Source organism: Humulus lupulus, chromosome 7, assembly GCF_963169125.1.
Source record: "Humulus lupulus chromosome 7, drHumLupu1.1, whole genome shotgun sequence".
In the NCBI taxonomy this organism is placed as follows: Eukaryota; Viridiplantae; Streptophyta; class Magnoliopsida; order Rosales; family Cannabaceae; genus Humulus; species Humulus lupulus.
In genome coordinates this window covers 72,629,181-72,644,272 of record NC_084799.1, presented here as the reverse complement: position 1 = coordinate 72,644,272, position 15,092 = coordinate 72,629,181, and the positions used below count along the sequence as shown (strand labels likewise).

Sequence of the window (15,092 nt, the reverse complement as noted above, 5' to 3'; positions counted from 1 at the left end):
AGTGCCAGTAAGTGTTGAAATGGGTTCGGACGCTAAGGAATCGCCTGTCGTTCGCCTAGAAGTAAGACGACTCTCGCCAATCGTCCAGACTTGCAGAAGAAATTCAAGATCGGCTAAAGGACTAGGAATTTTGAGGAAGAAGAGAGAATGTTGATGATTTCAAATTTCGAATGGTAAGAATGTTTTCTTAGAGGCGGTTATTGAGTTTTATACTCTCAGACTTAGGGGGGAAGCAACTACACCGCGACTATCGGATTACCTATGACGTAGGCACTCGAGGGTAATCCAACGATCATATTTTAAAAGGCACGGATCATGATCATGGGCCTTGGGAAACGACGCCTTGGGTATGGAGAAAAATGACACTTAGGGTACGGAGTAGACGTTTTGAGTAATGGAATGGACACCTCATTAATTGTACGAATTGATGGGCTCAACAATAGGGAGTCAACACGTGGTGCGAACTTTTCAGAAAGAGGAAGCCCAAGCATCACCCCCCGAAGACTCTTTCGAATTATTCCTCAATCTAAGTCTCCACTACCCGGGACGAGTGAAGACTTGGGGGCAAATGTTGTCCGTGTTTTGGTCGTTCGACACGTGGAAATTAAGAGTAATTAGCGACAGGCCATGAAGTCCTCGGGGTATGAGTTCTTTGATGAAGTTCAGTCCAACCAAGTCGTGGATGTCTCCAAGTGAGGCCACACCCCGAGGTCTTCCCTCAAAGTGAGGATGTCTCTAGGTGAGAACACATCCCGAGCCAGTTTCCGAAGCATGGATACCTCCAAGTGAGGCCATGCCCCAAGGTCTTCCCTCGAGGAGATGATGTCTCCAGGTGAGGCCACGCCCCGAGGGGCCCTTCTCACCCGCCCATTCTCCAAGTCCAGGACCCTAGTCCTTGAGCCCAGAATTGATGCCAGATTTCAGTCACTGTGGGTGTAGACCTCGAGACGATCATCTGACAACTTTTGGTGAGCCTCGATTAGTGGTGTTGAGTTTATATACTCGACAATCAACATTTCCCACAACGCCGCCTAACATGAGCAAACGTGCGCCGCACCCTGACAGTCCAGATAAGTTCCCCATAAAGTTGGTGTGCGACTTTCTGCAATGGGCCCCGTAGAATCTCCGTGGGCCATAGTCTTTATTTTAGTGCGGCCCTTTTTGTATTAACTTTACATTAATACCCCAGAGATGGGGGGAATATGATATTAATAAGAGATGATTAACTTTAATGACCTTAGTCTCTATAAATAGGGCCGGGGTATCTCCTTGTAAAGAGTTCGGTTTTTGAGAGAGAGAAACTCTGTATTTAGTGCCTGAGAATCACCATTGAATCTTGCTACTACAAGCTTCAAGCTCACTAAATAATAAAGACTCGTGGACTAGGGCTCTTTTATAGCCCGAACCACGTAAAACCCTGTGTTTTTTCCTTATTTTTTCTTTATTCTCTCACATTAAGTTGGCAGCGAAAAAAGTAGTCGACGGGGATAAATACCCTGCTTGGGTTGAGCTTAGGGGTATTTTGGTAATTTGGTAAATTACAAGGGTTTATTAGTAAATGGAAATTTATTTTGTGAGTATTTGGAATTGGTGGATTTAATTAGGAAATCGTTATGAAATTTGAGGTTAGCGGGAATTTTGGCAAATGATTAAAGTGTCCTTGTGTTTCGTTTTGGGACTGAGTTTACTTAGGGGCAAAAGTGTCTTTTTGGCTTTGGGACTAAATCAAAATAGGGCTTTGGGCTGAAAATTCTAGCAAATTCGCGTTCATCGCCTCTCACTCTCACTTTTGGTCACTCTAAAGAACACACTTAAGGAAATTCTTGAAGGTCTTTTGAAGTTAGTGAAATTTCTTGAGAGAAGGTGGGATTTGTTTAGAACCCTTAAATTCCAATTTGAGTTCTAGTTAGAGTTTGATTAAGTATTTGGTGTTTTTATGTTTCTTGAGGTGTGTTGTAATTATTTTGGGGCTTGGTTTTAGCCTTGGGTCGAGTCTGGGTTGGGCTTTTGGGGTTTTGAGCTTGGTTTGTCGCGAAGAAGAAACCCAGAATCTGGGTTCGCACTGTGGCATCGCGACGCCAGATGAATAGCGTCACGACGCTGAACTAGGTTGGGGCCTTGAGTCCCTTTCGGCTCGCCGCGACACCAGGAGAGCAGCGTCGTGGCACCATGCCATTTTCAGGACACTTATTTTCTAGATTTTAGGGCATTGGCCTGGGGGCTCGGGAGACGAGTCCATCACCCCGTTTGGTGGAATTTGAGCTCCCGAGAGCACGGGATTGGTCCTGGAGTCTATTTTTGGAATTGGATCTTAAGGAGAGTACCATTTATGGTTATGACTAGGTTTACCACAAGGCTAAGGGGATGATTGTGCTCAGGGTCGTACTAGTTCTTCTGCACAAGACCTGAGGTAAGAAAACTTCACCTAGGTTAAGTGTAGCGCATGAGCCCCGGGATTTGAACATGGTTATAACCATGCTGTAAAATATTTGTTTAAGCGTGAATGACTGCGTTGTGTCTGAATTGCATATTTATTTGTATCTAATTGAAAAGCTCAACTTATAAGCTGTGGTCGGCATTAGCGTGCAGAACGCAGGTCGTTATCGATGGGCCACTTTGGAAGTGCAATATGCACTTGTCCGACTTTGAAGTTGCTTGAAAGAACGGAGTACAATATGCACTTGAGTGACTCTATGGTCACGTAAATGAATAGAATGCCTGGTTAAGTATGATTATTATTGCTAAGCATGCTATTTATGATTTGTAGATTATCTATTTCTGATTATTTAAGTTTTCTTGCTGAGCCTTGGCTCACGAGTGCTACGTGGTGCAGGTAAGGGCAAGGAGAAGTTGGACCAGCCATGAGTTAGAGAGCTTTGGGGGCGGTGTGTACATATGCAACCTGCTCAACCGCCACGACTGGGATTTCTTTTAAGGAACTAGGGTTGAACCATGTTTTTCCACCTAGGGCGACCCTTTGTATTTATTTTCTATTTGTATTAGTTATAAACTCTTTTTGAGATCTCGTGTACATACTTAAACCTTTTTAATGAAATGATTACTGTTTGACCAAAATTTTTAATACTTGTTCCTCGAGCAAGTTTTAATTACACATTTTAAGTCCAAACGACTCACTTAGCGAGTTAAACACTATTTAAAACACAAAGTGTAATGGTCCCTGATTAGTAGGGCGTTACATAGAGGATCTGGATGAGTTGTTCTTAATGGAAACTAAGATTAATGCTTCGAGAATGAATAGAATTTGGAGAAGACTGGGTTTTTTTATGCCATTATTGTTGACTCTGTTGGTTCTATGAGTGGATAATGTTTGTGTTGGAAGGCTGGTTTAAACTTGGATTTTGTCTCTTCTTCTTTGAATTCTATCATAGTTAAATTCTCTTAGTTTTTACATGGCCTAACTTGGTTTGGTATTTCATTTATGCTCCTCTAGTGCATGGAGATAGAGCAATTTTTTGGGATAATCTGGCTTTGAAGGTTGGGGGAATTTTTTATCCGTGGGTCTTTATCGGTGACCTTAACACGATCATTGATCAAGAGGAAAAAATTGGTGGCAACGATGTTACCCATAGAGACGGATAAGATCTCAGAGACTTTCTTCTTACCTAGGGGTATCAATCTGGGATGTATTGGTACGTTTTTTACTTGGTCCAATGGTTGATTTTTCAAGACTTGGTGCAAGAACATCTTGATAGAGTTCTGGGCTCCTCATAATAAATTTTGGCTTATCCCAAAGCGGGGGTGAAATCTCTTCCTCTAAAAAATTAAGAACATGCGCCTCTTCTTTTATATTTGGTTTTAGACAGGAACGCTTTTCTGCTCCATTTTGATTTATCAAGGCCTGGACTCGGGATCCTAGCTGCCGTAAAGTGGTTCAAGATGCGTGGAACATTGTGGTGAGAGGAGTTAGGAGTTTTCAACTGGTTTCTAAGATTGCCCATACTAGGAAATTGCTCAAAAGATGGAACAAAGAGTCATCGAGGTTTTATAAGGAATAGCTTCGCCTCCTCAACATTCTCTTGACTGAAGTTCACTATAGACCCTTTTCCTCTTCTAATCTTCAATTGGAGGCCGATATTATCCTTGAGATTGAATAAGTGAATGCCCGCCAGTCCGATATCCAGAGGCAAAAATCTAGAGAGCTTTGGTTGACTCATGGAGACCGCAACACTCGCTTTTTTCACGCCTCTACTATTATCTGTCGCCATCGTAATTTTATTGGCTTAGTCTCGAATGATGGTTAATATTTGGATTTCAGTAAGACATGATATTGGGAATTATTTCCTTCAAAAGTTCAAAGTCCTCTAAAGTTCATCAAATCCTCCATGTGATGATGATCTCTTTGACCTTGTTTCCCTTAGTATCACGGCTGAGATGAATTTTGAGTTAATTGATATCCCTGATAGCAAGGAAATTAGAGACGTGGTGCAGTCTATGAGGCCCCGGGACCAGATGGTATGTCGGGCCGATTCTTTAGAGCCCATTGGGACATCGTGGGGGAGGATCTCATACAAACTATTTGCCAATTTTTTCAAATTGGGGAGTTCGTTCGCTCTCTAAAGAGAACTTTTATCATCCTCATTCCAAAGAGGCCTTCATCTAGGGGCTTTGATGACTATAGACCTATAAGTTTATGTATCTTTGCCTACAAGGTCATTTCCAAAATCCTCGCCAATAGACTGAGTTCGGTCCTTCTTGTAGGATCTTGGAATTTAAATTTAGATACATGCTTCCTATTATTTTTCCAAAATCATAATAGAAACATAGAATAACATGACATACATATGAACATCAGACTCGTAAATTAACATAAACACAAAGATGTAGAAACTTAGGAATACGCAGTGGAAATGGAACAACTCCTCCCTTCAATCTCTCTAACCCTTGATTCCTTTATGTAGCAAAGTATTATTTATGGATTGAACTAGATCAACAACACAGTCTTTCTCACCAAGCCTTTGATCAACCTAGAACTAGTGTGGGCTGGTTCTTAACACATGAGATATAGATCTAAAAAAGAAGAAGAGAGTGAGTGGCCAAGAATGGATTAGACTGTCTAGGTTTTCACTTATCCAATGAATCAACCGAAACTAACTTCTGAAAACCCTAGATATCATATTCCTTATATATGCAACTTAATAATCTTTATTTAAATGAATTAAAATAATAAATAAAAAATCAAAGTCTTGGGCTCCTACAAATGGACTTGGCTCAATCTCTTTGTTTTGAATTTAAATCCTAATTGGGCCTAAAATTAAAATATTTTTATTTATTTATATTTTAATTAATTAATTAAATCCTTAATCAAATTAACTAATTATAATTTGAAACTTGATTTAATATTATTTATTTATATTAACACTAATTTATCAATATTAATAAATTTTCCCAAAGATTCTCTGTTATTCTCTAAATCTCATATTTCTGTAAAATTTACCAAAATTGACCAAGTCAACTTTAAAAATCCTAATTGATAATTAAATCAATTAATTGAGGCATTCTAGATATTTAATCAAAGGTGATGCGGGGACCACGGATCCATGAATACAAGCTACAATAATTTTCCATGAGTTTATTTATTAAATAAATTATCTCACAATTTATTAATTCTTCATGAGTCCACTATAGATTCAGAATTGAACTCTTCAATTCATAGAACGTATTTTTCTAACCACAAATACATTATCCACCGTTATAACCATTACAGTCAGTCAATTCTCTATCGATGACTTATCAACGAGTTAGGTGCAAATTACCATTTTACCCCTCATTTGTATTTTATCCTTAACTCCCAGTAAGTCCCTAGTACCTGATAAATCTGTGAACTTAATCACAGATATGAGCGCTTAATCATTTACCCTTTTAGACTAAGTTATTAAGGAAGTCATATTTTCACCTCTCATACAGAAGTTAGAGATTTCATATCTATGATTAATACTCCCACTCAATTACACTACTAAATCTCCAAGATGTAAGTATGGGCTAGACCGTAGGGTAAGCTGGTAACGAACAAGTCAAAAGATTTAATAATATAATAAGCAGAATATTATCACTTAGAATTAAGATCACCTTGACCTATGGTCAACGTTGTGACATTGATTAGATTAGATAACAATGATACTTATTTATCTATCAATAATCAATATCGTTCCTAGTCCAATATACCCATATACATCTGATCTTATCTACTTGGTCAATGTCTTGGATAAGACATCACACCCCGAATGTGTAAGTAGATCATTACGTAGATTGCCTAATCAGTGAAAATCCAATGCATTGACTTAATCTTAGGACTCGTTTTTTTGATCATATAATTACAATTATAATCCATTGTGACCTAGTCACTATAATTGTAACTATTTATATGTTCGGGATTTTATAAATGTTTGTATTATTTCCAATAATTATGTAATAAACCAAGCAAGCAACATAGTTGTCAAACTAAATGATTTATACTTCTTTTATTGACAATATAAAATCGTGTTACATGTCCGTCATGGTTTTATAAGGGCATAAGACCCAACACTTCCCCCTCTCATTTTGTCGTACCAATCCGCTTTTGTTCATGGGAGATGAATTGTTGCGAATGGCATTATAACACATTAGATAATGGACTCCTTTAAGAAAAAGAAGGGAAAGAATGGCTACTTGGGCCTTAAGCTTGATATGTAGAAGGCCTATGACATGCTTGAATGGAAGTTCATTGACCACACCCTCCAAGCCTATGGTTTTTGTTGGTATTAAATGTGAAAATAAGAATACGCAGTGGAATAGGATCTTTTAAAAAAATTATTAATACCAGCCATGATCATACATACATATATATATATATATTAAATAACACATAAAAGGAATAGCGATTACCTCTCGTAGCCTATCAAGCGTCCTTGAATATTTTCGTATAATCAACAATCTTTTTATTCTTTCTGAAAACTCACATCTTAGTCTTCCAAGTCTATCCTCAAACACACAAGGATATGTGTAGACACGTATGATTCAAATGTTGATTTAGACTCTCTAGATGTACTCAACACATGGGATCTAGAGAGGATTGAGAAGAAATATGCTATAGAAATTTCAAGAATTTCTGGTTAAGGAAATTCTATTATTTCTTTTCTTAGAGAGAGTGTGATAGTCAATAATTAACAACTTTTAAAACTTATTAGAAATATTGCTTCTTTTCAGGTTTATAAAGATAGTTAATTAATTTAATTAATATTTATTTTATTTAAATAAACTGATCAGATACATCTATTTAAACTATTTAATTAAAATCATATTTAAAAAGAATAATTAAATAAAAAAAATTTATTTAAAATTAAAAATTCAAATCCCAGAGATAAAAATATCCCTGAGTGTCGCCACTCATTGTACAATACTGTGAGTGTGGCATGAGCCACTCATATAGCTATCCATGATTTTCTCATTTATTTGTTTAATTAATATATAAGATAATAATTTCTCAAAAAATAAATATCAGTTAATTCAAAATTAACTTTATCTTCAAGTATCGATTTTAGATAAATAAATATCTTATAATAAGATAATAAATAAACTATCTCCATATTAATCCAGACAGGATTAATATTTATTTTAACACATAGTTTTTCAAAATAAAAACTATATAGTTAAATAATTAATTAATTCACAATTAATCAATTGTCCATAATTATTTCCTTGCCTTATAAAATTAATGCCTTTGCAATTTAGTCATTCTCTCTACAAATCTTCGTTATGGCATCCTTATCCTTGACATCGTAGGACAGAGGTGACATGGGGACCATAGACTTATAATACGAAGCTCCAATAAACTAGATTATTAATCAAACTCTTTAATATAATAATATTATTTATTAATTCCATGATTACTCTAATGTAAATATGAAATTGCACTCTAAGTATTTATAGAATTATATTTACAGAGTTTTCTTTTTAGTCCATTGATATAATCAATAAATGTAGTTATGTCCTCCATTTATTGATTCGTTAATTAGATTTGATCAAAGTTACCGTTTTACCATTCTAATTACCTTTTGTTCCTTAAGTACCATTAATTAACTATCGAATAATTAATCTATAATCAAATTATAGATTTGAGCTCAATAACTATTCAGTTCCAGAATTAACCCTTGAGGGAACCAATATTCGATCTGTTAGGGAAGTATGAATTCCAATAATGTAAATCATGTTCCCAACCATTCATGATATTGAATCTCCAAAACAAAAGTCACTAGCCTCATTATGCTAAGAAACCTTATAACATGTGAATCAAAAGATCCAATAGGCACAAACTTGAGTTCATGACTACTCAGAATTTAGACTGATCTACAAATGATCATCTACTATGATAAGAATTAAATATTTATGGAAAATAGTAAGTTTATAAAGATAGTTAATTCATATCGGTTATGTCATATATAATCTCTATTATACACAATACCTTTACCAAGATGTCTATCTACATCAGTAATCCAAATCTAGATTACTTGCATTGCGTATGCTTAGTAAATCGTACTAGTAATCATCATTAAAGGTTCCTTACTTTAATATGTTACTAACTATTTTATTCATTGTATATGATCTTAATCATCTCGTACTAATACAAGAACATATTCTCATAAATGAATATGAAATTTTCTTGATATTCATATATATTATTCAAACAATAATTATAACATTCAAATATAATAAAATTGTACTTTTATTTAAATTAATAAAATGTCTTTACATACGTTTATGGCATAAATCCTAACAGTTTTGATGCTAAGTTTATGGGCTTGATTCACCGTTGCATCTCCAGTGTCACTTATTACGTCCTCTTAAATGGTGGGTCGTTAAAACAATTCTCCCCATCTTGGGGTTTGAGGCAAGGAGACCCATTGTTGCCGTATCTTTTCATATTGTGCAGTGAAATCCCATCTAGGCTCATTCTCAAAGAAGAAACTAATGGCGCCATCCATGGTTTTAAGGTTAGTCTTACTGGCCCAACAATTTCTCAACTAATGAACGCGGATGATACTTTCATTTTTTGTCGGGCTTCGAAAGAGGAAGTGGATGTGGTCCTTCAGGCTCTTCACAACGTTGAAATATATAAATATTTATATTATATATGACATCTAAACACAACGTTGACATATATAAATTTACATAGCTACATGACATATATATAAAATACAATAATATTTAGAAATAAATTAATAATAGAAGTAAAATAAGAATATAAAAAGTCATAGTGTAGACAGTAGTATATATGCATCAACTATTTTTAGTTACAAATGTATCTCACAATGCTCATTGGTGAATTTGAAGAAGAAAAATAGCTTCAATCACTTAATAAAAAACAAACTATCACACAAATTTATAAGATAAAAAAAAAATATATGTATGTCTTTATTATTTTTAAATAAATATGATTTAATTATTTAAATTATCATAAAATATTCTATTTTAATTAATTAATTAATTTTTTAAAGTTTATGTTTGTTCTAATTTTTGAATTTGGCAGTGGCAATAAAAGATTATATATTATATATAATATAATATTAAGTTTAAGTTTAGTTAAATTTTATTTAAGTTATTAAATATATGATTTTATTATTTTTAAATAATTATTATTGTAAAGTTTCTAAAAAATATCAAATTTTAATTTATTTAATTTTATTGTAGTTTAAGTCATGTTTACAATCCACCGTTAAATATAAGAATATTCTGTTAAATATAAGAATATTCCGTTAAAGTTAACCGAAAAAAATATAAAACCGTTAAAACTAAGAATTTTTCTTATCTACAATTTATATCTCTTCTATATAAAAAATATATAGATAAAGAAAATCTTGATTTTGACGGTTTTTTTATTGTTTTAATGCTAAGTTTAACGAAATATTCTTATATTTAACAGAATATTCTTATATTTAAGTGTAGTTTATAAACATCACTTTAACTTAAATAAAATAAAAAAAATAAAAAAAGATATTTTTGAGATATTTTATAATAATAATTATTTAAAATTAATAAATAATTAAACAAATTAAAACATGATATTTTTGAGATATTTTACCATGATAATTATTTAAAAATAATAAAATCATACGTTTTATAACTTAAATAAAATTTAATTAAACTTAAAGTCATTTATTAGAATAATATCATATTACACATATAATATAATCTATAATCAATTAGTAACAAACGATTTTTTAAAAAAAACTAACAAGAAACTTAAATTTAAAATCCACACGTATAATATTTAATATTACATTAAATATATAATATATAAACTCTTGTTGTCATTCTCAAATTCAAAAAGTAGAAGAAACATAAATTTAAACAAAAATAAATAAATTATTTAATTAAAATATGATATTTATTTGAAATTTATATTACATTAATATAAATTTAATAAAAATAGTTAATAGATTCTATAAATAAAACTTTTAGTAAATAATTGTATCTAGTTGAAGATAAATAAATAAATAGGGAAAAATAATGTAAAAATAATTAAGATTTTTGGATTGTAGATGACAAGTGCTCAACAACTACTATTAAGTACCGTATCTTAAGTGCTAAAAAAATACCGTATTTATTCATTTATCAGTATATTTTCAAATATCTTCCAGCTTTACACATGTAAACTGCCCTATTTCTCCTCGACCCTTATCCCTCCCCAAAACCCCAGCCAAACGCCGATTCTTATCTTTCTTTCTTCGTTCACAAGTTTCATTGAGCGCCTGGTTTTCTAACCCAGAACCAGAAGAGAAGAAAGATAAGAAGAAATGGCTTCTATTACCGGTGTCTCCTTTATGTACCAGGCACCCAGTCTGGAACCTTACAGAAGAGTCTCATCGTGTACCACCACTGCTTCAGCGGCTCCTTCCCCTCCTTCTACTTCTTCTTCTTTGTCATTTCCAGATAAGTCTCACTTTAACAGCGTTTTGAGAGCTTATAACAACAAGGGTGGGTCTCGACTGGGTGTTAGCTTGGTCGCTTCCGTCATTGCTACCCCCAATTCGGTCCTCAGTGAGGAGGCTTTCAAAGGGCTTGGTGACTTTGAGGAGGACTCTCTGGATGTTAGTGACTACGACGAGTACGAGTCCGAAGGTGAGCCGGGTTCTGTCCCTATCGATGGCGATGAGCTTGCTGTGGCCAAGTTGGGTCTGCCTTCTCGCCTTGTTGATATCTTGGAGAGACGTGGGATTACTAACCTTTTCCCTATCCAGGTACAATTTTTCGCTATTCCTCTTTCTTTGGCTTTAATCAAAATTGTTATGTGTTTTCAGTCCTAACTGGATAGGCTTAAGGATTTAATCCTCATTTTAGCTGTTTATCTATATATCCACAAACATATATTTTTTCTTTTTGATAGGCGCCTACTAAGTGCTAACAATGCAGACATTATTATTTTTTTTTTAACTTTTTGGTATGTGTGAAATTTAGTTTGTTGAAGCCAGACACCCCTTTAATTATTGGGTTTAGGTGATAACTTAAGCTACTTATTCGCTGGAAAAACATGTTATAAAGCTACGTACACACACACACACTCTCTCTCTCTCTCTATATATATATATATATAGATTTATATATATACATATGTGTGTGTAAATGTATATATTTAATTTTCTGTACTCATTGAACCCTTAACTCACAGTTATCCCTGATTATTGTTTTGAATTTTCACTGATTTTTCTTTGAAAGTTTACTCTTATGTGAAGTGTTAATTATTTTGTTAAGTCACTAACATTACTATTTTCTGCAACAATGCAGAGAGCCGTACTGGTCCCAGCATTAGAGGGTCGAGACATCATTGCCCGCGCAAAGACTGGAACTGGAAAGACTCTAGCCTTTGGAATCCCTATAATTAAACGTCTCACTGAAGATGATGAACAACGAGGTTCTCAGAGGTAGAAGAATTATGTCAAAGTTATTAGCTCATTTTTGTTTAAAAAACTTTTGGGCATTTTCATAAGTTTCTTTATATTTTTCACAGGCGGACTGGTCGTCTACCTAGAGTTTTGGTTCTTGCACCAACACGTGAGTTGGCAAGGCAAGTAGAGAAGGAGATCAAAGAATCAGCAACTCATTTAAGTACTGTTTGTGTTTATGGTGGTGTGCCTTATGGTGCACAGCAAAGTGCTCTTTCCCGTGGAGTCGATGTAGTTGTTGGCACTCCTGGTCGAATTATTGATCTGATAAATGGTAAAAGCCTCAAATTAGGAGAAGTTCAGTTTATGGTGCTTGATGAAGCTGACCAAATGCTTGCTGTTGGATTTGAGGAGGATGTGGAATTAATCTTGGAACAGCTTCCAGCTCAGAGACAGAGTATGCTTTTTTCTGCAACCATGCCTGGTTGGGTGAAAAAGCTAGCACGAAAGCATTTGGACAATCCTTTGACTATTGATCTGGTACCCTTTTTTTTTTGCCCTCAAGTTAAATTCAAAATTATCATTGTTGTTCTGTGGATCATCAAATACCATTGATAAGATATACCTTATTTTAATATGGAATATAAATTTTGAATGAGTTGCTATTCTTTTTTTGTTTCTCCCTTTCTTCAAGGTTGGCGAGAAAGAGGAAAAGCTTGCAGAGGGAATCAAACTTTATGCCATATCAACCACTGCATCTTCAAAGCAGGCCATTCTTGGTCATCTTATAAATGTAAGTATTGGCTGCCCTTATTTGATTTGTTTTTTGTTTACAATTTTTATTAAGAATATTGGGCTCCTGTTGATTTATGAAACTACCATTAAACTTTCTCTTGCTATATTGTTAAAATGTCAACCTGAAAAAGTTTACAAAATCTCCTTGCTAATTTTTTCTTTCCTTTCTTTGAAGAAATGCATCATTTTTCTAATGTATTGTTTGTCTCAGTTTTCTTGGTCCCGACTATATTATGCCTATTGTTAGCTTACTTTATAGCTAGAAAGGAGCAGTATTTCTGAGCTTTCAAAACTTTATGTTTCAGGTTCATGCAAATGGTGGGAAGACCATTGTTTTTACTCGAACCAAAAGAGATGCTAGTGAAGTCTCAATGTTGTTATCAAATAGTATAGCCTCTGAGGCATTGCATGGAGGTATATCCCAGTATCAGAGAGAGAGAACTTTAAACGCTTTCCGGCAAGGGAGATTCAATGTTCTTGTAGCCACTGATGTTGCAGCCCGAGGACTTGATGTTCCCAATGTTGATTTGGTAATTACCTATACCTTTGATTGATTTCTGAATTTATCAAATTTTCTCACGGTGTCCTGCTACTCTGCATTTCTCAATTCAAGTTTTTAAGCCAATGTAAATTTTTATGCTATTATCATCATGAGAAAATTGGAAAGATTATTTATCCAATCTGGCTAGACAGACAGTAGATGCGCTGAATTATCATTTCTTAGTATGACTGTAAAATCTTTAGTACTACTGTACATTCAATTTTTCCAACTTCAGTTAATGTTTTGTTCATTAGCTTCAACATTCTTTTTTCTCTATATGCTCTTTATGTAGCCTGTGAAGCACAGAATTCTAGATTGTTCTTTCTGCTGATTGAAAATTCCTTCTTTACTTTTTTCCTTAGGTTATCCACTATGAACTTCCCAACGATCCAGAAATCTTTGTGCATCGATCTGGTCGTACTGGACGTGCAGGAAAAGAAGGTACTGCCATTTTGATGTTTACTGGTAACCAGAGGAGAACAGTCATGTCAATTGAGCGTGACGTTGGGTGCAAATTTGAGTTTGCTAGTCCACCATCTAAGGATGAGATTTTGGAGTCATCGTCATCTGTTGACCGCGCGGTTGCTAGTCTTAATGGACAAGGTGAGGGGAATAGCTACGGTGGACGTGGGGGAGGTTTCCGAACCTCCAGGAATTGGGGCGGTTCTGGTAACAGTGATTATTCAAGCAGGAGCAGTGGTCGAAGTAGTGGACGAGGTTCTGGTGGACGAGGTGGGGGACGTAGTTATGGGGGACGTGGGGGAGATGCCCGAAGCACCAGGAGTTGGGACGGTTTAGATAGCGATGGTGGTTTATTCAAGAGTAGCAGTCGAAGTATGAGAAAGCCGAACAATAGTTGGTCTGGTAACTCAAGGAGCGGCGGGGATGATTGGTCTAGGAGTTCTAGGAGCAGTAGTGATGATTGGCTAATTGGCGGTAGACCATCAAGCAGGTCTCCATCAAGGGGAGGAGGAGACAGGTATGCTACGTACATTGTCTTGGTTCATTTTACTTTTCCTCTTTCAGCATCTTATATTAGTAATTTGTCCAATTACTGACTACATATGAACTTTGTATACAGAGATTTTGGAGGGTCTTGTTTCAACTGCGGACAATCTGGACACCGGGCATCAGACTGCCCTAGCAAGCGAGGAGGTTTTTAAGTCCAACACTGACTTTTTAGACTGGTGGAGGACACAAGGGCTTCCCTTGTTTTTGGCAAGAACCACCTAAGGGCCAGGGCAAACGTAAAACACAAGAAATTGCTTTACCCAGTCCCATTGTATTTACCCATTTTAGTAATCCAAAAGCGAACCAAGATAATGGAATTTATTCCTGTAATTTCCGTATTTATTTAAAATGATGTATTATTTAATTCTAGTGTCCAAGTATCAAAGAATGGTGCTGGAATTTCTTTTAAAAGCAAATGGCGCTGGAAATTTAGAAAGCGGCATTACATTTGCACCAAGAATATATAGGCATCCATTAATTAAAAAAAATAATTTTTAAAATAAATTCTAACACTTTTTTTCAATATTTTTTTGACATTCTTTATTTTTTTGTTTGTTAATATTAATAATTTTATTTTTTATTGTTTTCATAATTTTTTTAAAAATAATGTATAATTTTGTAAAAAAAAACTCTTATTTCGACAAATTTTAATATATTTTTTGTTTTAATTTTTTTTATTTAAATATTTTTTACACTTTGTAATACGTAGGTCGTGAACATTGATTTTGTATTAGTAATATTTTCAAATTGTATCATTTAGGTTCTTAAATGTTATTTTTATTTTTTTTTCTTTTAAAATACATAAATAAAATATAAAAAATGGTGAATCCATATTAAAATAGAATTAGACTACTAAATTTATGACAATA

General features: G+C 34.4%; 1 protein-coding gene across 1 annotated transcript; it reads left to right on the top strand.

Annotated features, from left to right (window-relative positions):
- The first annotated feature begins 10,634 nt into the window (after positions 1-10,634).
- On the top strand, positions 10,635-14,587 carry LOC133788282 (DEAD-box ATP-dependent RNA helicase 3, chloroplastic-like). The gene is made up of 7 exons (XM_062225706.1): positions 10,635-11,234; positions 11,779-11,915; positions 12,002-12,416; positions 12,571-12,669; positions 12,977-13,201; positions 13,575-14,191; positions 14,294-14,587. Exons 1-7 carry the CDS (start codon positions 10,791-10,793, stop codon positions 14,373-14,375), a joined length of 2,019 nt encoding a protein of 672 aa, XP_062081690.1. The 5' UTR covers positions 10,635-10,790; the 3' UTR covers positions 14,376-14,587.
- Positions 14,588-15,092: the final 505 nt, after the last annotated feature.

Excerpts from the sequence above, each read along its gene's own strand:
- LOC133788282 (XM_062225706.1), top strand. The coding sequence starts at position 10,791 with ATGGCTTCTATTACCGGTGTCTCCTTTATGTACCAGGCACCCAGTCTG. Across the intron at positions 12,417-12,570 it reads ATCCTTTGACTATTGATCTG|GTTGGCGAGAAAGAGGAAAA; the intron begins GTACCCTTTTTT and ends CCTTTCTTCAAG. Across the intron at positions 14,192-14,293 it reads TCAAGGGGAGGAGGAGACAG|AGATTTTGGAGGGTCTTGTT; the intron begins GTATGCTACGTA and ends CTTTGTATACAG.